Source organism: Erinaceus europaeus, chromosome 2, assembly GCF_950295315.1.
Source record: "Erinaceus europaeus chromosome 2, mEriEur2.1, whole genome shotgun sequence".
Lineage (NCBI taxonomy): Eukaryota > Metazoa > Chordata > Mammalia > Eulipotyphla > Erinaceidae > Erinaceus > Erinaceus europaeus.
This window is the reverse complement of record NC_080163.1, coordinates 133658570-133683382: the sequence shown is the minus strand read 5'-3', so window position 1 is coordinate 133683382 and position 24813 is coordinate 133658570. Positions and strand designations below refer to the sequence as shown.

The following is a 24813-nucleotide window of genomic DNA, read 5'->3' as shown; positions in this document are numbered from 1 at the left end:
GGTTATCCCTGGGGCTCAGTATCTGCACAGTGAATGCACCAACCTGTTCCCAGAAGCCATTTTTTTCCTTTCTTTTTTTTTAACAGAGACAGAAATGGAGTGTATTTGTGTGTGTGTGTGTGTGTGTGTGTGTGTGTGTGTGTGTGTGTGTGTGTGAGGGGGGGGGGGAGGGAGAGACAGAGAGACAGGGAGGGAGAGAGCTGCAGTACTGGTCCACCACTTGTGAAGGTCCCTCCTCATCTGCCCCTCACCCCCTGCAGATGGGGACCAGGGGCTTGAACCCAAGTCCTCAAGCATAGTAATGTGTGTGCTTTACTGGGTGTGCCCAAACTCTTGTGAACCAATGCTAATGTGCATAAGTATTAGAAAGTACAGTGTTGTCCTCTTCCTTACCCTGTTATTCCTGTGAGGCAACTGGTTCTGCATCACTGAGGATATGGCTGCCTTTGTTACAGGTGGTGGAGACAGATCCTGAGCCCATTCACTCAGTGGTGGAAGAAAACTACCGTGACCTGCAGCTGCAGATCAGCGCCAACGTGAACTTCGCCTCCTATCAGTGCCAAACAAATGAAGTGCACTTTAGGGACACGCTGGTTTACCAGACCCGAGCATTTGAGTGAGTCATTAACAGAAGCCAATATTTCACATAGCCACTCCATATGCATTATGTCAGACCTCTACAGAGAACATGAGTGACCATTCTTTCCAAAAAAATCATCATTGCTTTCAGGAAATCATCATTCTTCCCAAACCAATGCAATTTACCAAGCAGCTGTTATTTTTACTATAAACAATGAATAATTGCTTGATAACATAGTTGACATCTCTCCTTTTCAGGTTTAGAAGAGAATGGAATCAGGAAACTAATTCAAAATCACAGTGATACTTGAAAAGGAGAAATGGTGATATTAACCCCTTCCTGTATACTCAGTCACAGGACTACAAAGATGTCATGAGTCCCTCTCTCAAAAGAATTTGTCTGGTGGTAGGGGGAATGGTAGAAATAAGTGATTGGGTGGTTGCAATGAGGTACTCTGTATGTGCAGTAAGAGTAGACTGAGCTGTGGAGAAAGGCAAAGTGTCAGGAAAGGCTTCCTAAAGTGTCACAGCGGAATCTGAGAGGACAAATTGGGCAGAGCCAGAGAAAGTGAGAAAAAGGAGTCTTCTAGTCACAGAGAGCTGTGTATACAATGACCAATTTTAATAAGCTTGACTATTTTTTCAGAACTGTAAACACAAATATGGAAATCACTGACAATGCTTCTTTGTAAAATTGTAGTAACTTTTTTAACTTTATTTTACTTTTGTTGTACTTTACATGTCCATACAGATTCTTTTTTATGTCAAAATATTTTTAATTTTATTTTATTCTTTTTATTTATAAAAAGTAAGCACTGACAAAAGCATAGGATAAGAGGGGTACAACTCCACACAATTCCCACCACCAGAACCCCGTATCCCATCCCATCCCCTGATAACCTTCCTATTCTTTAACTCTCTGGTAGTATGGACCCAAGGTCATTGTGGATGCAGAGGGTGGAAGGTCTGGCTTCTGTAATTGCTTCCCCACTGAATATGGGCATTGGCAGGTTGATCCATACTCCCAGCCTCTCTCTTTCCTCTCTCTTTAGTGGGGCGGAGTTCTGGGGAATTGGAGCTCCAGAACACACTGGTGAGGTTGTCTGTCCAGGTAAGTCTGGTTGGCATCATGGTAGCATCTGGAACCTGGTCAACAATGGCAGAGAATGTTTCATCCTCCAAAGGGAGACTGGACAACATACTCTATGCTACACCTGAGGAAGATGGGTCCTGATATTGGGGCAGCTTGTAATGTTCCTACTCATAACCACAGAATGTGAGCTCAGATCTACAGGGATGTAGAGGTCACATAGGCTCCTAAGCTGAATATGGGCCCCAGATCACATCAAATCGATGGGGATTACAATCAACAATATCTATACACCTTTCCCATATTTGGGAGCTACTTTCTTCCCTGATCCAGCTTTCTGGTCCTTTTTTCAGTAATGACATCATCTTCCCAGACAATAACTAGGATCCACCTGCATATCAGATTTTAGGCTCAGGGAAAAAAAAAACCTGGTATAACCACAGGCCTTTTGGAATATAACTAAATTATGCCTACTATCTACATAACGGAGACCCACACCCCAACTCTACATCTGCACTACTCCAGCCTTTAGCTTCATGATTAGTCAACAACTTGTTTGGCTTTATATGTTAACTCTCTTTTCAGCCACCAGGGTCCATACAGATTCTTATGGGAGCAAAAAAAGGCAGAAGGCAAGACATGAGCTCCTCTGATAACTATTTCACTTCAAGAGTCATCAACCTATGGTCTGAGGACCAAGTCCGGCCAATGCCTATGATAGTAAATAAGGTTTTGTTGACATGTAACCTTGCCTATTGGTTGCTCTCTCTTACACCCACAGAAGAGTGAGTGCTTGCTGTAGACCCCGCAAGGCACACAAAGTCAAAGCAAAAAAAACCAGAAAACTTACTATCTGACTCTTAACAAGAAAGTTTATCAACTGTGAAACTGCATCAAAAATTTCTTTTTGGAAAAAAAAATTCTGTGCCACCTAGATTACCCTGCTTTGTCAAAAAATATCTCTAGGATAAAGAACATTGCTTATAAATCCATAGTTTTTGTTTTGACTAAGTGACAACAGTTCAAACAGGAATCTAGTGGCTTCTGACCACAGAGACATTGTTTCTGGTGGGAAATGATTTAGGAAGGGAGAGACCATGGAATTAGTGCCCAAAGAAGGTGCAGGCCTGTGATATAAATTTTGTTTCCTCTCTTCTTTTTTAAGGATCATCCTGATGCATCCTGAAATTTCACTGCAGAGGGTACTACTAGTATACAAGTGTGCATTTGTATAATTTACTCTTAATTGGAATATATATATATATATATATATACTGTATGGTATAAGGAAATATAACTAATATATAAGTGCATGTTTTCAGGATAAGATTGTTAAAAACTTGCCTTTTAAGTAAATAAAGGGGTCTGACTTCAAGAAAAAGTTGAATAATAGTATATAGATGCTTGCAGAGAGAACAGTATCACCAACAGTAAACTCCTTTGTTAATATTATTTTTATGAAATGCTAGGGAATAAACTCAAGGTATCATGAATACTAACGAGCAGCCTCCTTAGCCCAAGTTATCATTTTTTTAAGTTGAAGAAATGCTACTTTACAAGACTGTATTCTTTCAATAATACAATTTCACATCTCCCCAAAATATGTATTAGTACCCCTCACCTACCACCAGAGGGCAATCTCTCTCCATTGTGGGACATTGTCTCCCTCCACCCACCCCCTTTAGTGAGCTTAGCCTTGCAGGTACAGAACAGGTTTGATTCAGGTTTCATGCTGTCTTTTCCTTTGCTTCGTTTCTTTCATCCTACATATGAGTGAGAGCTTCTAGTATTTGTCTTCCTCCTTCTGGATTATTTCTCTTTAACCTATTGGGCTGTCTGAAAAGTAATGATGTCTTTTTACATAGAAAAACATAGAAAAATACCTCATGACTTATCCAACAATCCAGTAACTACCTCTAGTCCCATCTGTGTTGTGGCAAAAGACAAGAGCTCGTCTTTCTTCCAGCTGAGTGGTATTCCATTGTGTACATGTACCATAACTTTTCTATCTACTCATCAGTGGCTGGACATGTAGATTGTTTCCCTATCTTGGCTATTGTATTTGGTGTGCAGCAAACTCCTCAACTCCATTGTCTGGTCTGTTTGCAGGTTTGAACTGGTGAACACGGGAAGTGTGCAACTGGAATTCTCTTGGATCTCTGATGAGAGTGGAAAAGCAGTCAGCTTTGCAATGCCTGTTGCCCTCGGTAAATTTGATCACATAAAGCCCAGGCTGAGCCCCCAATTAGTAGAAGAACTTTGTTCACAGAGAAGTGAGCTCTGCTCCCAAGACCCCCTGAGTAGCTGAAGAGAAGCAGAGCAGAAATCTCTCAGCACTTGCAAAGCCTGGTAGATTGGAGAAACTCAAGAGCCCAGCTCTGTCTGCCCTTATAGATCTCAGGCTTCACCTTTCACGCCCCTACCAAATTTGGCATTGATACATATGAAACACTTAGAAAAGGGTCTGACAGCTGAACTCCAGCTCTGTCAGCACTCAAGGGGATGTGGGGAGAGGGACCTATGGAGGTAGTAATGTTGTCATGAGTGGCTTGGAGGGGAAGAGAGGATTGGATCAGGAAGAAAAATGGGCCTCTTACGTATAAATGTAGACAAGGAGTTGTAGATGATGGTTGGCCCATGTCTACAACCTTAGGGGAACTGTGGTGGTTTGCAGTGGGGAGACTTAAGATTCAGAACTCTGGTGGTGGGGTTAGAGTGGATTTATACCCCTGTTGACATGTAATTCTGTAAATCAATATTAAATCACCAATACAATTAAAAAGAAGAAATAAAAGGGCCTGACACATGGTAGGCAAATATTTGTCCCTGTAGTTGGCAATTGTGAGGCAACTCACCTCACCTACCCCTTAATCCAATAGCACCTGATACCAATTTTGCCTCACCCCCTTGAGCCAAGAGGAAACCATTTTTAAGATTTGATGGAATTAAAGAAAGCATTTTTTTAAGAGTCCCCTGTGAAAGGCATGAGCCAGTTCCTTACCCCAAGTGTACAAAGTTAAGTGTACCTGCTGAAAAAGAGGAGCCCACAGACCCCACAGATAGTCTCTAAGGGTCTGTAATAGGCTGCCTTCTACCTGCACCCACCCCACTGTAAACGTTCAGTATCACTAGATCTCTGTCTTCCCCCAGGAGCTCAAAAGAATCAGCTTAGCCAAGCTACTCTGCACACAGGCAGCTCTCTGGAAAGCGCTACAGACCATTGGAATGAAAATCTCCCACTGCCTTTCTCTGTGGAGCCCTCCTCAGGCATCGTGCTTGTAGGCAAGAGTCAGAAGCTCAAAGTGAAATTCTCCCCATTGGAAGTTGGAGAGTTTGTGAACAATCTTTTCTGCCAGTAAGGAGACATGTTTCCCAGTACAAAGCTCTGCTGTTCCTGTCCCCCCTTCTGACCCACCACTATCACCATTCTTTCAGCTCAGGCCCAGTTTGTCACATTTCCTTCTGGAAAGATTTTGAGGTCCAGTCTTTAAAAAAAAAAAGAGAGAGAGAGAGAGAGAGAATTTGGTCTTGTGATACTTTATAGAATCATCCTTCTGCCCACTTCCCCCTTCCCAGCCACTCACAGGATTCTACAGGGCAACACAGTGGTTGGTGGCCAGGTGGCATCCAATTTGGGGGAAGGGGGTGAGAGTAAACTTGGGAAAACTTTCTTGTACTTTTTCTGAGACTAGACTTTCTTATCTATAAAATGAAATAACAATACTCACCTTATAAGTAGATGAAAATTAACTCAGTGAAATCAATTCAAAAGAAGAGCTGATAACAGTATCTGACACACAATAATCACAATACACCTTGGGTGGGGTCACTGAAGGAGGTGGTATGCCTGCCTGCCTGCCACATAGTAGATGAGGGAGGCATAGACAGAGCCCAGGCCCTGTTAGAGAAAATCCAGTTTAATAGCAGTGAAATTGACCACTATCTTGCAGTAAAAATTTCTGAGGGATTTCTGTCCCCCTCCTGGGACATAGCCAAGAACACCTGCCTCCCAAGAGGAGTTCTGTGAGCCACGGACAAGTGTGCAGAGCTCCTGTGCTTACACTCCAGGGCCTCTTCCCATACCTGCACCACCTGAGTTTGATCTCAAGCTCACATCTAGCTTACCTTTTCCAAGAAGCTGTCATTTTTCATAACCCACCAGAGGTCTTTAATAGGACCAGAGTGTAAGACTGTCCACATTTTAGAGCAAGGGGATTTTTCTCACCCTGATGGAAGCAGTAACTTGAGACTATATGTAAGCACAGAGAAGAAACCAGAATACAGAATGCTCAGACTCTGCCAGTTCATGTAATCATCCTCTCAGTAATTATCTGACAAACACTTCTATCTCTTGTGTGCTGCTATTAGAAGCTAAGTGGTGGGTCAAATCTCTAATCTTTTGGGACTCACATTCTATTGTATATAGCATTCATATGCAACCAACTAGAAATCAACACCTGCTTAGAAAGTAAATAAGTAAAATAATCTTATCATCTCAGGATTCCCAACCTGCCACCCGGAGTGCAAGGCCCAGTCCTGGTGGCCAAAGGGCAGAGTCTCTTGCCCTACTGTCATTTTGACCTGAAAGACTCAGACTACATCAGTGGTCACCGACGTAACCCAGAACTCCGAGGACCTAGTGGTGGGTCTCTAGATCCAAATACCCGTGTGATTGAATTTACCAGTGTAGGCATCGGCGGGAAGAATCTCCGGTAAGTTGCACAGATTTGCATTGGTTAAGTGCATTTCATTCAGTCCTTTTTTTTATATTATCATTTATTCTTAATTTTTCTATTTTGATAGGACAGAGAGAAATTGAGACAGGAGGGAGAGATACAGAGGGAAAGAGGAAGAAAAAAAAGTACTAAAGTACTGTTTCACCATTTGTGAAGCTTTCCCCTTGCAGGTGGGGACTTGGCCCCCTCAGTCAGTCTTTCTAAAGAACTTAGGGTTAGAATTCAAATAAATGAACTAGACTGGTTGCTAGAAACAGATTTGATATCCTGGGAGTTGACCTAAGTTTTAGAGGTTTGACTTAAGAAATTGCCACATGAAGAAAATAAATTCTATCTAGCTTGTTTTGACAGTGGGAGCAATATGGAAGACATGAAAGCCTAATCCCTGACCATCACTTTGACCACAGAGGATCTCTGGCACAGAGGGCTCCTTACAGGATAGTCACTGTAACATCCAGATCTCCAGCCTTGCTTTGGGCCCCCAAGAGAGATATGGCGGGAGGTGTGTTGTGGTGGTGGCACAGTGAGAAGGTGCCTAGAACAATGTTGATTCCCAAATAGGGGGATTGTGCTAGGGCTGGTCTTATGAACCACTCTGATTCCTCAACCTCCTCTCTCACTCTCTGTTATCAACTCCTCCCCCCTTGATCAGGACTTTCACGATCCTAAATCCAACTAGTAGCACCTACTCCTTCTGTTGGATCTCTGAAGAAGCTGAGAGTCTCCAGAACCCTCCAGCCTTCACATGCCTCACAGAGAAGGGTTCCATCCTCCCTGAAAAGAAGGCCGAGGTGTGTATGGGTGAGAACCACTTCACCCAGGGCTTTAGTCATGCTGTCCCTCTCTGCAAGTATGCCATAGACCATGGTTAAAGTGAGGGATAACAGCTTATGGATATGTTAACCAACAATTATTTTCTTCTTGAGTGCCTTCTGTATAAGTTAGGTGGTCTTCATGAGCCAGACAAACCTGAGCTCTCTTGTATGATCATAGAGAAAAGGAGAGCTCTAGTATTTGATTTTTAAAAACTGAGGTGATTTAAGTAGGAAAAAGTAGTTAGGCACCCATGCCTCGGGACTCTACGACTCAGAGACTCTTGGGTTCTTACAACAACATGAAGTTATTTTTGTCCAAGGGACTTAAAACAGTGAAAGGATGCAGATGTGTTTTTGTTTATTGGTCAGGTGTGTGTGTGTGTGTGTGTGTGTGTGTGTGTGTGTGTGTGTGTGTGTGTGTGTGTGTAGCTGGGATATGCACAGTTTCATAGCTACTGTTCCATAGACTGTTTCATAGCTACTGTTCCATAGACTGTTCCATAGACAGAGAGGTACCACAGCATTGGAACTTCCCCTGGTATTGTGGTACTCCCTTGTGGTACCAAGACTCAAACCTGGACTGTGTGCATGACAAGGCACATCCCCAACCCAGTGAGCTATCTCTCTTGCCCCACAGATATATTTTTAATGTTCCATGTTAGAGAGCAAGACAGAAGAGTGCAATCCTATCCTGTGGTTCAGTCCTAAGCTTAAGAAAGTGATAGAATGTAGGAGGTCCAGCTTAAAGAATTATGAACTTGCAAACCACAACAGATTCAGGGTTCCCGTATGTGCTTCAGAGAATCTTAGAACTAGAAATAAATTTCATGAGACCAAAATCAGGAGTTCAGAATGCCTTCAGGAAGGTCATGCAAATAAATGAAGCAGGCCAAGGGGACAGTGATGCAGCACACAGGGCACCAGGGCTGGATGACCCTGCTCTGCTCCTATGGGTGACCACTACACAGACAAGTTGCCAGTGCTCCCAAGTATTTCAGGAAAAGCCCTTTCCAGATTTCTGTCTGATCCTCTCCACTTGCACATACTATCTAATGATACAATATTAGGGGCTGGGGAATGGTGCACCTGGTTGAGTGCACATTACCATGCACAAGGACCCAGGCTAAAGCCCCCTGTCCCCTCCTTCAGGGAAGGAAGCTTCACAAAAGGAAGCAGCAAAGCAGTGCTGCAGTTTTCTCTTTCCCTCTCTCTTTCTCTCTCTCCAACTTCTCCCCTCCCACACACATGCACACACACCTCTCCACCTCCATTTCTTTATATACTATCAAAAATAAATGCAATCTGAAATGCAGAAGCCTAGCTGCAGAAGCTCTGGGTGGGTTATTCCCCCTTTGAAAGGGCCTGGAGGCAGTGAAGATGGCTGTCGATGTTGCTGGGATAACCAAATGCACATGACGTTACAGAGAAGGTATACAGGTAACACCAACCTTGCATGTTAGCCATCACCCCTGTGCTGGCAAGCCTTCAAGAACACATAGAATGAAGTTCCTCTTACCACACCACTCCAAACTGTCTTTCTAGATTATCTTCCAATTCACCCCTTCCCACCTGGACATCACAGAAGCATTCTGGACTTTCTCAATCCCTGAACACGACATCAAGGTTCCTTTCCTGCTGGTAGGCAAAGCCACTGACCCACTCATCAGTCTGGACAAGTCACACCTCAACTTCAGTTGTCTCCTCATTGGTAAGGCTGCCCAGGGTTTCTGCGAGGAGTTGGCACACTTGTGAGGGAGGAAAATGGAACTGGTACTCATGCAGCCATGAGCCGTCATAGGTACCTTCCAGGAAGCCTCTATCACTGTTTATGAAGTTACAAAATATCTACCTTCTGAATCTAAATTCCATTAAGTGTTTTCTAACACCACAAACTGATAGCTTAAGGAGATTGAGGAGACTCGCACAGATCCTACTTGTTAGATTCCTTTAGCGCCTGGACTACATTCCTTCCATAGTCGTGTGTCATCCTCATTCTGTTTACCTGTGTCTCCAAATTACAGGCTGTATTTATTTGCTCGCCAGTCTGTACCACAGTAATCAGATTTCTCTGTCATCCTTTTATGCATGTATCCAGTTCAACAAATATTACTGAGCCCCTTGTATGATCCAGGGACTCTTCTGTGAACTAGGAAGGCAATGGATAAAGCCAGAGGTGACCCCCCCCACCCTGCCATGACGGTTGCATAAAAAGTAGACTATTAAAATATGAATAGCCAAGGGCCAGGTGGTGGCATACCTGTTTGAGTGAACATGTTGCAATGCTCAAGGACACAGGTTTGAGCCCCCAGTCCCGACCTACATTGGGAAAGCTTTGCAAGTGGTGAAGCAGTGTGGCAGGTGTCTCTCTGTCTCTCTCCCTCTCTCCCTCCTGCTCCCTCTTGACTTCTGGCTATCTCTATCCAATGAATAAATAAATATAATAAAATATGAATAGTCAAAATATATAGCATGCCAGATGTTGATAGGTGTTCTGGAGAAGAATAAAGCAGAGAGCTTAGGGTGGAATTCCTGTTTGATATGGGAAGGTGACTTCTAAGCAGAGACTTGAAGGAAATAAAGGAAGTGATTTCCCAGCTTCTTAAAACCCTTACTTCTATCACACAGGGAGATGCTTGTATGTGCGTGTATGTATATATGTAAAATACAACTAAAGTTAGAGCACTTGTCAGCAGTTAATTAGAGTTTTAGATTACAAAAGCAATTCCTTATAACAAATCAATAAATGTGGTATTATTCTTCCCTTTTCATCAAGGAAATCAAAGAGTTTGATATGTATCATTTCCATATATTTCTTGTACTGACACATATAAGTACATGGGAAAAATCATGATTTTTTTTTTTAAGTTTTGAACAACTAAGTGAGCAATGTGTCTTAAGAATGATAATGACAAGATAAGTGGAATTTTTTTTTTGTAACCAGAGCACTGCTCAGCTCTGGCTTATAGTGGTTTGGGGGATTGAACCTAGGACATTGGAGCTTCAAGCATGAGAGTCTCTTTGTGTAACCATTATGCTATCTACCCCTGCCCAAGGCAAGTGAAATTTAGTACAGGAATACAAAGGTGGTACATTTCAACATAGTCATTGCCTTAATTGATTAAAAATGACCATGAGGTCAGAGGAATATGTACTAAAAAAACATTGTTGAAATTCAGTTTATGCACTTAACAAAAATTCTAGTAATAAAATAAAAATAGAGAAAAAAATAAATGGAAAAGATGAACCAAAATCAAGAAGCAAATATAGTAACTAAAACTGAATAAGTTCAAAATCAGGAATTAGTCAAAGATGTTTATCACTTCTTAGTGATTTTAGCAAATGCAATAAATTAGGAAAATTAAATAATTGCATAAACATTCAGGAAAATAAGACAAAAGGATCTCATTTTACTGTTGCTAGTGACTTATACATAGAAAATCACAAGAGGCAGGTAACAGCAGCAAATGCTGGAGAGGGTGTGGGGTCAAAGGAACCCTCCTGCACTGCTGGTGGGAATGTCAATTGGTCCAACCTCTGTGGAGAACAGTCTAGAGAACTCTCAGAAGGCTAGAAATGGACCTACCCTATGACCCTGCAATTCCCCTCCTGGGGATATATCCTAAGGAACCCAACACATCCATCCAAAAAGATCTGTGTACATATATGTTCTTGCCAGCACAATTTGTAATAGCCAAAACCTGGAAGCAACCCAGGTGTCCAACAACAGCCAAGATGAGTGGCTGAGCAAGTTGTGGTATATATACACAATGGAATACTACTCAGCTGTAAAAAATGGTGACTTCACCGTTTTCAGCCGATCTTGGATGGACCTTGAAAAAATCATGTTGAGTGAAATAAGTCAGAAACAGAAGGATGAATATGGGATGATCTCACTCTCAGGCTGAAGTTGAAAAACAATATTAGAAAAGAAAACATAAGTCGAACCTGAAATGGAATTGGAGTATTACGCCAAAGTAAAAGACTCTGGGGTGGGTGGGTGGGTGGGGAGAATACAGGTCCATGAAAGATGATGAATGACATAGTGGGGGTTGTATTGTTAAATGGGAATCTGGGGAATGTTATGCATGTACAAACTATTGTATTTACTGTTGAATGTAAAACATTAATTCCCCAATAAAGAAATAAATTATTAAAAAAAAAAGAAAATCACAAGAGGCTTAAAAAGAAAGTAAAACTACTAATATCAACAAGGTAATTTAATAAGTGGCTGGATGCAAGACAAGCATGCAAAAAATCAATAGTTTTCATTCCTTTTGCGATAAGAATCTAGAAACAGAAACAAAAAGATTTCATTCTATAATGATAAAACCTATAAAATACCTAAGGATAAATATAACAAGAAAAGCACAGGACCTACATGTAGAAAACTGTAAGATGTTGCATTAAAACTCCCCCAAACAAGATTGAATATATGTCATTTCTTTTAATATGAAATGCAAATTTAATCAGGTTCCAATTAAACTCCAACAATACTTTCCAGATAAAATAAGGGATGCACAGTTAAATTTGAATTTCATTTAACAATGGATGTAGTTTTCTGTATAAACATGTCACTATAAATATGCTCCATGCATTGGCAGTGATTATGCTTAATGAAATAAGTAAGGAAGTGAAGGACAGCTCTGGGATAATTTCATAACACATGAGCTTGAAAAAAGAAAAGTAATAATAAAATATAGTCAACCCATATCCATGACCTTGGGGAAACTGTGGTGGTTACTGTTGGAGAGGGATTGGAGCCAGAAATTTGGTGCTGAGAGTGGTGTGGAATTATGTCCCTATTATTTTCTAACAGGCAAATAACTATTAAACCATCAATAAATATGTTCCATGCAACACATGGTTCATAATTATATGAAAAGATTACTTACTAGATCTGGCAACTCTGATCCCAGAAATACTGGAGAAGTGAAGAGTTTGGTAAAATTATTCTTCTAAAGTTTATGTAAAACATAAATGCTCTATAGCAGCCAAGGAGATTTTTTAAATTTTTAAAAATTTATCATTTATTGGATAGAGATAGAAAGAAATTGAGAGGGGAGGGGGGATAGAGAGGGAAAGAGAGACATCTGCAGCACTGCTTCAATATTCATGAAGCTTCCCCCCCCCCCCCCGCAGGTGAGGACTAGGGGCTTGAACCCGGTCCTTGCTCACTGTAATGTGTGCACCCAGGTGAGTCACCACCCAGCCCCAAAAATTTGCAATTTTTTTTAAATAAGCAATATTACTGGGGAAGTTGTATTCACCAAGGCCCTGTCAGAAAGCACAAGATATACCAAGACCTAATTTAAAACAATTCAATTAAGGAATGGTTTACAGAGATATGGGCAGAGATAATAGGGTCTACCAAGAAGAGCTAAGCCCCCATTAACAAACAAAAAAAAAAAGAAGAAGAAGACGGAGGAGGAGGAGGAGGAGACGACAACATTGAGTCTGAAGGAACAAGGAGAGAATCCCTAGAGAGCTGTGATCAGGTGGAGTAACTACTTAGCAGAATCAAGCAATTAATTGAGGGAGAAAAGTTCTAGAGGAGTCTGAACCCCCTCCCCCACCCCAGGACACAAAGTCACTTGTGGAACAAAAAGAAGGAAAGTAGAGCTGGAGAAAGGAGTGGCACAGTGTCTACTGATACACTTTAGAGGCAGTCCTGTGGCCTCCATTGAAGATCTTTGTTTCCTTCTCAGGCAGAGAAGCCAGGGAGACCGTGCAGATGATTAACAAGGAGGAACAGGGCTTCAGTTTTGCCTTCCAGGACAACTCCCGGTATTCTGAGGGTTTCAGCAATAACTTGGTTGTCAATCCTATGGAAGGCTGGATCCCACCACTGTCCAGGTAAAGGAGAAGACCTCAGGAGTCTCAGGTCTGTCAGACAGATAAATCAGTTTCCTCTTGAGTACCCCTTTAATAAAGTCTGTTCCAAATTCTAAAATATTAACAATGTCATACCTGTCCTATTTACTCCCTGTTAATTGTTGCTAATGATTTGTAGAACTTTGAGGATTTTGAGCCTTGCCCCCAGTATTTTCTCTCATATGTATTTTATTTTCCTTGTTGTCTATTGCACTTGTGAATCTGTTAGTAATGGATGACCAACCTTGCCTCAGAAACCTTACAAGTTTATCATAATTTGGAGTTATGATACTTTTTCCTTGCAGCATTATCCACTCATCCACTGGGTTCATTTATTTAGCAGGTTTCAATACGTTGGCCTAGTCAGCTCACCTGCTGTCTTCTTCTCCTACCAGGCTCCCAGTTGATATTTTCTTCACACCAAAGCAGGAAGGGGATGTGAACTTTAATTTGATCTGCAATGTCAAAAAGAAAGCTAACCCTCTGACCTTAAATGTTAAGGCAGAGGGCTACACGATGAATGTAGAGATCAAATGCAAGGACAGAACTGGCTCAGTCACTGTTTTGACTTCCAACCAGACAAACATTATCAACTTCTATGAGGTAAAGATGTGAGAGGGTCTCTCTCTCTCCCCTCCCCCATCTTTATTTGGGAAAGCCAATCTTAAGTGAATATTAACTAAATCTATTTCAAGTTCCAGTGAGTAGGAGAACAGAAATATATCAGGAGGGCAGGGGTAGCTAGCATAATGGTCATGCAAAGAAATTCTCATTTCTAAGGCTCCAAAGCCCCAGGTTCAGTCCCCCACAGCACTATAAACTAGAGCTGAGCAGTGCTCTGGTGAAGAAAGGGGAGGGGAGGGGAGGGGAGGAGAAGGGAAGGGAAGGGAAGGAAGGGGAGGGGAGGGAAGGGGAGGGGAGGGGAGGGGAGGGGAGGGGAGGGGAGGGGAGGGGAGGGGAGGGGAGGGGAGGGAAGAGAAGGATAAAGAAGGGAAGGGAAGGGAAGGGAAGGGAAGGGAAGGGAAGGGAAGGGAAGGGAAGGGAAGGGAAGGGAAGGGAAGGGAAGGGAAGGGAAGGGAAGGGAAGGGAAGGGAAGGGAAGGGGAAGGGATCAGGAACAGCTCCATCACCTGAATGTATATAATTTTAATGTAGTTTTTTTTCTTGTACTTTTCATAGGTGTAAGAGATGATAAATGTTCATATTAAAGATGATATAAATAAACATGAAAAGTTTTTGGATGCCAAGGGAGGTCTAGAAGCTAGATTTCCTTCTTGTTCTGTAGCTATCACAGCCCCCAACACTTTGTAGCTCTTGTTGGAATATCTGACTACATTAAGTTAATAATGTAATAATAACTCACCAATACCACCTGCTACTTCTACTTCCCAAAAGAAATTTTACACTAATGTGTTATATATTTTGGTCCTAGAGAAGGAAACCATGCTCTGCATTCTTACAACTTACTACTGTATTCTTGTCTTCTCAGGTGGAGTTGAATGAATGTGTACAGTGCGAATTCAGTTTTATCAACACTGGAAAGTTCAACTTCAGCTTCCAGGCAGAGCTTAGTGGCCCCAAAGCTCTACTGCAGTACTTGGAATTTTCACCCATTGATGGAAGTGTAGATGTGGGACAGAGTTCACATGCTTCCCTGTCTTTCCAGCCATTTAAAAAGTGTGTTTTAAAAGGTCTGGAACTCAGAATTAAGGTGAGATTGTTGAACATTATCTGTCTTTGAAAGTACTCTGTCTTGAGGGATTCTCTTCTGTGTTTTTTGTCTTGTCTACCATGTCAAAAGTTCCTTGAGAATGGTCCTATTGGAGGTTGTCCCACAATCTCTGTTATAAAGGGCTCATCTGTGAAAGTGAAAGTGCCTGGTGAATTCATTTTAGTTGAAAAGCAGTAAACCATCATGCAGCCATTAAAATAAATAAAAGATGGGCTGTGGAAATAGTGCCTGAGGTAGCATAATAGACTTTCATTACTCAGGCATCAGAAATCCCAGGTTCAGTCTATATTTGACAAAGGCTTGAAATCAGCTATGTAGAGAATTTTAGAGTATACATACTCAAATAACTGTAGAAAATATATCCAAAGAACTATATAAGGGAAAAAAAACTGTATAACTAGAAGAAAGAGTGAAAAAGAATGTTTCACCAAACAGGCTATCAGTATATTCAAACAGGAAATCCTCTGTCCTCTCACACATAAGAACAAATAAATAGACCATTTCTTCATGTAAAAACAGAAGAAAACGCTAGGAAATAGTGTGTTGGGTGGTAACTACCAGTCTTCATCATTACCCTCTACCATGAAAATGAATCATTGCTACAGAAGTAAGGCAAGAATCAGTGTAGGGTCTTGCCGGGATAGCCTGAGGGTACTTCTTCCCGAACTAGTGCTCTCTGGGTTGGAGAGAACTCAACTGGAGCCGATCTAGGCTGCTGTGTGGGAGAGGGATCAGGAACTCGTGCCACACTAACTTCGCAGGAGATACACTCTGGAACTCTCGGAGCCGGAAAGCAATTTCCAAGAGTCTTTAATCAGAAGAGCAGCTGTTTTTATACTCTCCAAGTAGGGTGGAAACAGGATGTGATATAGAGAGGGTGGAGAGAAAAGTGACTGGTGAAAATCAGAGTGTGACAAGGAGGGGGTGGAGCAGATGAGAATCCTATCACTGAACCACCAATGCCCTGGAGGGAGTGCTTTATGTAAATGTAAAAGTGATTTATGTAAATAGACCAAAGCTTTGAATGGGATTAAATCTATCCCTATATAGGCATATGGTTAAGCAGAAGCCAGGGGGAGCTGGCATACTATCCAACAGGGTCTGACTGTAAAGCAGGCCCACTCTACTTTTCATAAATAGATTTCTAACCTATGAACCAGCATATCTGTAACTGGAGTCCTGGGACTGGTGGTGGTAGTGATGGCAATGGTGGTGGTTTTAGGTATCCAGATGCTTCCTGCCTTCACCAGAGAACTTCAGGGTCCTTTCTTCCTACTTTACTCATGCTCCACCTACCATTCCCTCCCTGCAGATCAGCCATGGCCCAACCTTCATGTGTAGCATCGTAGGCTGTGCCGTGAGTCCAGCCATCCATTTCTCCTTCACCAGCTACAACTTTGGGAACTGCTTCATCTACCAAGCTGGGATGCCTCCATACATACAAACCCTGATTATCACCAACAAGGAAGAAACATCTATGAGGTAAGCATACTTCCAGGGCTTCTGGGTGATCCTTCAACTTCTTGTGGGTCCTCAGACTTGATACAGGTAAAGTTCTACCAAGACAGGAAAGAAGGACTATGGAAAAGAGTCAGACACAGGTGAGCCTGAACCCTGGGTCCCTGAGAATGATCCTGCCTTCTGGGGGGGGGTGGGGGGAGTGCTAAGCTATCTTTCCTTTAAACAAAATCCTCATATTGAAGTAAGGAGGGCAATGCCTAATGATCTGATGAGAGGTTGGTGGCTTATTTCCCCCATGAAATACATGTAAAAACTGGAGAATATCTCAGGCCAGCAATCTGGGAGCAAAATGGCAGATTTCTACTGAACCTAAATCTTATGATTCAAATCTGTCCTCTAGCACCTTCTACATAGGGACCAGACACCATCCCTGAATAAAATGATACAGGGCTCTTTTCCAGACCTAATGGAATAGACTCTACACTGACTAGTCTACAGATCTATGTTTATGCAAAAGTCTCTGGACTAGTTCTCTACAACAGAACTTGCCACAGCAATAGAAATGTTGTGTATCTGAGCTGTCCATTGTGGGGCATCTAGTCACATGTAGTTATGGAGCACACTGAGTGTGTGGCTACAGCAACTGAAATAATAAAACTTGTATTAAATATTTATTTATTTTTATGAAAGATAAAAATGAAAGAGATACAAGAGTACTGCTTAGCTCTGGAGTGCAACAGTGCCTGGGATTAAACATGGGACCTTTGGGACCTCAGGAATGCAAGTCCTATGCCCTACTGCTAAGATAGCTCTTTGAACCCAATTTTTAAATTTTATTTTAATTTAATAGTCATATTGCTGTATTAGATAACACAGGTTTTAGTTTGACTACTATCTCTCCCTTCCCTATGTGATACTGAGGTAAATTACTACTACTACTACTACTACTACTACTACTACTACTACTACTACTACTACTACTACTACTATTATTATTTGCCTCCAGGGTTATCGGTGAGACTTGGTGCCTGCACTAGAAATCCATTGTTTCTGCAGCCATTTTTTTTTGACATCAAAAAGATAGAACTTGAGAGGGGAGGGAAAGATAGGGAGAGAGAGAGGTAGATACCTGCAGACCTTCTTCACGGCTTGTGAAGCAGTCCCCCCACCTAAGGTGGGGAACTGGGAGCTCAAACCAGGGTCCTTGTGCAGGTCCTTATGCTTTATACTATGTGCTCTTAACTGGGTGTACTACCTCCCAGCCCCCTTGAGTTAAAAATTATTTTTAATTCACGGTACCTCTGTCTTCTTGTTTGAAATGGGATATAATAATAGTACTTCCCCTATAGGGCCATTAGGAGGATTAAATTATTTCCTCTAGAGAGAGTTGGTACCCTCCTAACCACAGTAAGCATGGAAGCCATGATTTTTGAAGATTCCTTTTAGTTGAGCAATTAATAGAGATCAATAGTACTAGTAATAGCTCACATTATGAAATATTTCCATGTCCAAGTGACTATTTTAGTCATTTTGCATCATTTAATCTTTACAAAAATCTTAGAAGGTAGCTCCCACAACCTTCATTTTAATTTATTAATATTTATTTATTTTGGATTAAAAAATGGAGAAAAATTGAGAGGGAAAGGGAAGATTGGGGGCAAGGGAGACACAACTGTAGCACTATTTCAGTGCTCATAAAACATCACCCCTGCAGGTGGGGTCCCAGGACTTAAACCCTGATCCTTGTACATATTCATGTGTATCAACACTCATTTTTACAAATCAAGAAACAGAGACCCAAATGGACTAAGTAACTCATCTAAGATCACATTACTAGTTAGTAATAGAGCCTGAGTCCTAACTCCTGACTGTCTGACTCCAGAACACATACTCCTCTCTGCTGTGCTTTGCCAGTCACTTACTTCCTTCTTGTGAGAGGGCACAAAGACTTATCAGAAAGAAGATAGGAGTACTGCCAGCTTCTATGAAGCCAACATCACCCTGATACCAAAAGCAGACAGGGACACAACCAAAAAAGAAAACTACAGACCAATATCTCTGATGAACATAGATGCGAAAATATTGAACAAAATTCTAGCCAACCGGATACAGCAGTATATCAAAAAGATGGTCCATCATGACCAAGTGGGGTTTATCCCAGGCATGCAAGGTTGGTTTAATATACGTAAATCAATCAATGTGATCCACCACATCAACAAAAGCAAGACCAAAAACCACATGGTCATATCAATAGATGCAGAGAAAGCCTTTGACAAAATACAACATCCCTTTATGATCAAAACACTACAAAAAATGGGAATAGATGGAAAATTCCTGAAGATAGTGGAGTCTATATATAGCAAACCTACAGCCAACATCATACTCAATGATGAAAAACTGGAAGCATTTCCCCTCAGGGCTGCCCACTATCACCATTACTATTCAACATAGTGTTGGAAGTTCTTGCAATCAGGCAGGAGCAAGGAATTAAAGGCATACAGATTGGAAGAGAAGAAGTCAAACTCTCCTTATTTGCAGATGACATGATAGTATACATAGAAAAACCTAAGGAATCCAGCAAGAAGCTTTTGGAAATCATCAGGCAATACAGTAAGGTGTCAGGCTACAAAATTAACATTCAAAAGTCAGTGGCATTCCTCTATGCAAACACTAAGTTAGAAGAAATTGAAATCCAGAAATCAGTTCCTTTTTCTATAGCAACAAAAACAATAAAATATCTAGGAGTAAACCTAACCAAAGAAGTGAAAGGCTTGTATACTGAAAATTATGAGTCACTACTCAAAGAAATTGAAAAAGACACAAAGAAGTGGAAAGATATTCCATGTTCATGGGTTGGAAGAATTAACATCATCAAAATGAATATATTACCCAGAGCCATCTACAGATTTAATGCTATCCCCATCAAGATCCCAAGCACATTTTTTAGGAGAATAGAACAAATGCTACAAATGTTTATCTGGAACCAGAAAAGACCTAGAATTGCCAAAACAATCTTGAGAAAAAAGAACAGAACCAGAGGCATCACACTCCCAGATCTCAAACTGTATTATAGGGCCATTGTCATCAAAACTGCTTGGTACTGGAACATGAACAGACACACTGACCAGTGGAATAGAATTGAGAGCCCAGAAATGAGGCCCCACACGTATGGACATCTAATCTTTGACAAAGGGGCCCAGACTATTACATGGGGAAAGCAGAGTCTCTTCAACAAATGGTGTTGGAAACAATGGGTTGAAACATGCAGAAGAATGAAACTGAATCACTGTATTTCACCAAATACAAAAGTAAATTCCAAGTGGATCAAGGACTTGGATGTTAGACTAGAAACTATCAGATACTTAGAGGAAAATATTGGCAGAACTTTTTTCCGCATAAATTTTAAAGACATTTTCAACGAAACGAATCCAATTACAAGGAAGACTAAGGCAAGTATAAACCTATGGGACTACATCAAATTAAAAAGCTTCTTCACAGCAAAAGAAACCACTACCCAAACCAAGAGACCCCTCACAGAATGGGAGAAGATCTTTACATGCCTTACATCAGATAAGAGTTTAGTAACCAATATATATAAAGAGCTTGCCAGACTCAACAACAAGACAACAAATAACCCCATCCAAAAATGGGGTGAGGACTTGGACAGAATATTCACCACAGAAGAGATCCAAAAGGCTGAGAAACACATGAAAAAATGCTCCAAGTCTCTGATTGTCAGAGAAATGCAAATCAAGACAACAATGAGATATCACTTCACTCCTGTGAGAATGTCATACATCAGAAAAGGTAACAGCAGCAAATGCTGGAGAGGGTGTGGGGTCAAAGGAACCCTCCTGCACTGCTGGTGGGAATGTCAATTGGTCCAACCTCTGTGGAGAACAGTCTGGAGAACTCTCAGAAGGCTAGAAATGGACCTACCCTATGACCCTGCAATTCCTCTCCTGGGGATATATCCTAAGGAACCCAACACATCCATCCAAAATGATCTGTGTACACATATGTTCTTGGCAGTACAATTTGTAATAGCCAAAACCTGGAAGCAACCCAGGTGTCCAACAACAGATGAGTGGCTGAGCAAGTTGTGGTATATATACACAATGGAATACTACTCAGCTGTAAAAAATGGTGACCTCACCGTTTTCAGCCGATCTTGGATGGACCTTGAAAAAATCATGTTGAGTGAAATAAGTCAGAAACAGAAGGATGGGGAGTCGGGCTGTAGCGCAGCGGGTTAAGCGCAGGTGGCGCAAAGCACAAGGACCGACATAAGGATCCCGGTTCGAGCCCCGGCTCCCCACCTGCAGGGGAGTCGCTTCACAGGCGGTGAAGCAGGTCTGCAGGTGTCTATCTTTCTCTCCTCCTCTCTGTCTTCCCCTCCTCTCTCCATTTCTCTCTGTCCTATCCAACAACGACAACAACAGTAATAACTACAACAATAAAACAAGGGCAACAAAAGGGAATAAATAAATAAAATAAATATTTAAAAAAAAAAAAAGAAAGAAAGAAACAGAAGGATGAATATGGGATGATCTCACTCTCAGGCCGAAGTTGAAAAACAAGACCAGAAAAGAAAACACAAGTCGAACCTGAAATGGAATTGGAGTATTACGCCAAAGTAAAAGACTCTGGGGTGGGTGGGTGAGTGGGGAGAATACAGGTCCATGAAAAATGATGAATGAAATAGTGGGGGTTGTAAAAAAAAATAAAAAAAAGTTTCCATAGTTCTCATCTTGTCATCAGTGGGCTTGTATGTGGGGAACTGAGTTACAAAGTTACTTTGGTTGTTGGTCTGGTTGAATCAATAAAGAATTCTTTTCTCTGGTAAAAAAAAAAAAAAAAAGATAGGAGTAAAGAGAGCATTGGACAAAAGCATGAGCCTTTAAACTTAAAGCCTGCTTCTGCCAGTATCTTAGATTGTACCCAGGAGTATGTGAACTGAGTCATCACTGGGGTCCCTTCCAGTCCTTCAGTTTGATCACTGTGGCACAGAGGGGCAGGGAATCCACAAGGACCCACTTCAGAGAGTTAAGGAGAGAGGCGCTCTCAGTCAGTCTTCTGAGCATTTTCACACCCTCCTCCTCATTTTTTCCAGCATCGATTGTTTGTACACCAATACCCCCCACCTCGAAGTGAACTTCCATGTTGATGTGCTCAAGCCTGGAAAGACCTTGGAGATTCCAATCATCTTCTATCCTCGAGAAAGCATCAGTTATCGAGAACTCATCCCCTTTGAGATCAATGGGCTTTCACAACAAATAGTTGAAATCAAAGGAAGTGGCACAGAAATGAAGGTGAGAGATTGGGAGATCTTTGGGCTTAGCACCCTCCCCCCTTGCCCACCTGCTCACCTCCCTACAGGTTGTCCCCATCCCCCAGGGTCCACACCACCCTTGCTCACACTAGCTCCTCCCCTTCCTTTGGCCTCTCACTGTTAGCATGCCTTCCTGGGGAGGCTGCCCTAGACCCCACCCCCTAGTTTAGCTCAGCTCTTTGTAAGGTGTTCTTATGGCCTCTGAGTTTTACCTTCATGTTTTCTGAAGTAATTATATGATTGTGTGATGAGTTGTGTGGTAGGCATTCTGTGTGCACAAGTGTTTACTGAATGAGAGGACATCCATCAGATGTGAAGAAGGTGGAACACTAAGAGATAAATGTATCCTATTTTTTTAAATTTATTTCTTTATTGGGGAAGTAATGTTTTACATTTTACAGTAAATACAATAGTTTGTACATGTATAACATTCCCCAGTTTCCCATTTAACAATACAACCCCCACTATGTCATTTATCATCCTTCATGGACCTGTATTATCCCCACCCACCCACCCCAGAGTCTTTTACTTTGGTGCAATACGCCAATTCCATTTCAGGTTCTACTTGTGTTTTTTTTTCTAATCTTGTTTTTCAACTTCGGCCTGAGAGTGAGATCATCCCATATTCATCCTTCTGTTTCTGACTTATTTCACTCAACATGATTTTTTTAAGGTCCATCCAAGATCGGCTGAAAACGGTGAGGTCACCATTTTTTGCAGCTGAGTAGTATTCCATTGTGTATATATACCACAACTTGCTCAGCCACTCATCTTGGCTGTTGTTGGACACCTGGGTTGCTTCCAGGTTTTGGCTATTACAAATTGTGCCGCCAAGAACATATGTGTACACAGATCTTTTTGGATGGATGTGTTGGGTTCCTTAGGATATATCCCCAGGAGAGGAATTGCAGGGTCATAGGGTAGGTCCATTTCTAGCCTTCTGAGAGTTCTCCAGACTGTTCTCCACAGAGGTTGGACCAATTGACATTCCCACCAGCAGTGCAGGAGGGTTCCTTTGACCCCACACCCTCTCCAGCATTTGCTGCTGTTACCTTTTCTGATGTATGACATTCTCACAGGAGTGAAGTGATATCTCATTGTTGTCTTGATTTGTATTTCTCTGACAATCAGAGACTTGGAGCATTTTTTAATGTGTTTCTCGGCCTTTTGGAAATGTATCCTATTTATTTTTCTCATTCATTGATGAACTTTCTCTCCCTGTTCTCTCTCTGATCCCACAGATTTTAGTCACAGATCCAGTCAATAGGATTGTGAAGTTAGGAGCTATTCACCCAGGACAAGTTGTAAAAAAAACAGTTTCTATCATGAACAACAGCCAGGCTCAGCTCACGTTTAACCAGTCAGTCTTGTTCTCAATTCCAGAACTCCTGGAACCCAAGGTTGGTGTCTGGGATTCCAGTGGGCCCCTCACGCTTCTCAGTGGTACAGATGACTGAGCTAGAGCACTATCACCAGGCAGTGTGCCAGGGCATTCTTAGAGCTTTTCATGGCCTATTTCTGATCCTCTTCAAAAAGACAACATCAGGGTAGTGTTTTTATTATCTTCATCCTATGTAGAAGACAACCATGGCTTAGGAAGCAGAGTTCCAATTGGCAACAAAATGGAATCAAGAAAAAAGGGGGGGTGGTAGGATTTAGTAGATTGGGATTCTAATGAATATAGATCTATCTTCATTGCAGAAAATTTGAAAAATATGGGAAAAGTAAAAAGCAAAAAAAAAAAATATCAGTTCAGTCCATACCTAAGTGAATATGACATAGACTTTGGTCTAATGGAGTTCAGTCTTTAGAATGCACAGTCCCAGGACAGCACAGAAACTCACAGAGGCAGAATGTGGACTGGAAGCAAGTCTGCTCAGAGAGGGTTGAGAGCTAGCGGAGACACAGTGGGGAAAGATCTGTGCTGAATGAAGTTACAGAATGAAGAGGAAGTTTCCAGGCAGAGAGGTGAGGGGCTTCCACTAAGCTGTTATACAGAGTTGAAAGGGCCAGTGCTTTCAGACACCCAGATCTGATTCTGTGTTGCAGGAGTGCCACAACCCATCTGGGCATCACAGGACACAGAAAGACTTTCTGTGAGAGGTCATCCAAAGAAAGAGACCCACCTACATGGGGCAGGGCCTGGGGGCTTGCCTAGCAGAAACCCATTGTGTCCTCCAAAGAAAGAGAGAAAGCATGTAACTTCTCTCTCTCTTCAATTCCCAGTCTTAAGTTCCAGCGGGCCAAGATGCCTAACAGTATAACTGTGTAGTACTTTTCTAGGTTATCAGACTCAAGCTACCAGAGTCCTGTGTAGACTATTTTTTTAATACTTCACTTATTTCTATTTTATTTTTTTAATATTTAAAAATATTTTATTCATTTTTGATATAAATAGCAATCTAAAGGGAAGGGGAGGTATATACACACACACACACACACAGGGACCATTGGTACTTAAGGCATGAGAATTTTTTTTTCCAGACCATTATGCTCTCCCTAGCCCCTGTGCTGACTCTTCACCTTGGAGTTAGGTTCCAACATTTTTGTGTTTTGAGGATGCTGTAGGATCACTTCTCCATCCACTACCTCACTCCCTGTTGCCATAGGCCACTTGTGGGATGCACTCTGTCCCAAATAGAATCAGGATGAAAAGAGATTGGGCTTCTTTAAAGCTGCTTTTGATTTTATTTCTACCAGAACAAAAGAGGAAGAGAGCCACAGAAATTCACTGGGATGGGGGGGGGGGGGTCTGAACTCAGTGATTGAATGCAGGTCTCACTGTATGAAGCCCCAAATTCTATCCCTAGCACCCACTCCCTAAAATGAAATAAGGTAATGAATTCAGTAGTTCTCAGAATTTAGAATATATGAGGCAGTTTTTAAAATGCAGGAAGATTGATTCTGTGGACCCAGGAATCTGCATTTCCCCCAACACACAGGAAGTACCATGTAGGAACGCAAGGAGCATGTCTTGAAAAAAAAAAAAAAACAGCATTCTGAATGTTTCCCTGTTTCCTCTATTTCCTGAGAACAGGGATTATCTGCAAGGGGTTGGAAAGAGAAATAGAAGAGTGGGGTAGATAGCATAATGGTTATGTAAAGAGACTGTCATGCCTGAGGCTCCAAAGTTCCAAGTTCAATTCCTCACACCACCACAAGCCAGAGCTGAACAGTACTTTGGTACACAAAAGGAAA

The 24813-nt window shown here is 41.7% G+C and overlaps 1 protein-coding gene across 1 annotated transcript in view; it reads left to right on the top strand.

The window, feature by feature from the left end:
- Positions 1–24813, top strand: part of HYDIN (HYDIN axonemal central pair apparatus protein) — a 477232-nt gene that overhangs the window by 433253 nt on the left and 19166 nt on the right. The window contains exons 67-79 of the mRNA XM_060172033.1: positions 456–616; positions 3779–3876; positions 4820–5024; positions 6169–6381; positions 7058–7196; positions 8763–8928; positions 12926–13073; positions 13487–13694; positions 14580–14801; positions 16135–16304; positions 21397–21595; positions 22857–23015; positions 23665–23711. Coding sequence (XP_060028016.1) covers positions 456–616; positions 3779–3876; positions 4820–5024; positions 6169–6381; positions 7058–7196; positions 8763–8928; positions 12926–13073; positions 13487–13694; positions 14580–14801; positions 16135–16304; positions 21397–21595; positions 22857–23015; positions 23665–23711 — 2135 coding nt within the window. The remainder of the gene's footprint in view (positions 1–455; positions 617–3778; positions 3877–4819; positions 5025–6168; positions 6382–7057; positions 7197–8762; positions 8929–12925; positions 13074–13486; positions 13695–14579; positions 14802–16134; positions 16305–21396; positions 21596–22856; positions 23016–23664; positions 23712–24813) is intronic.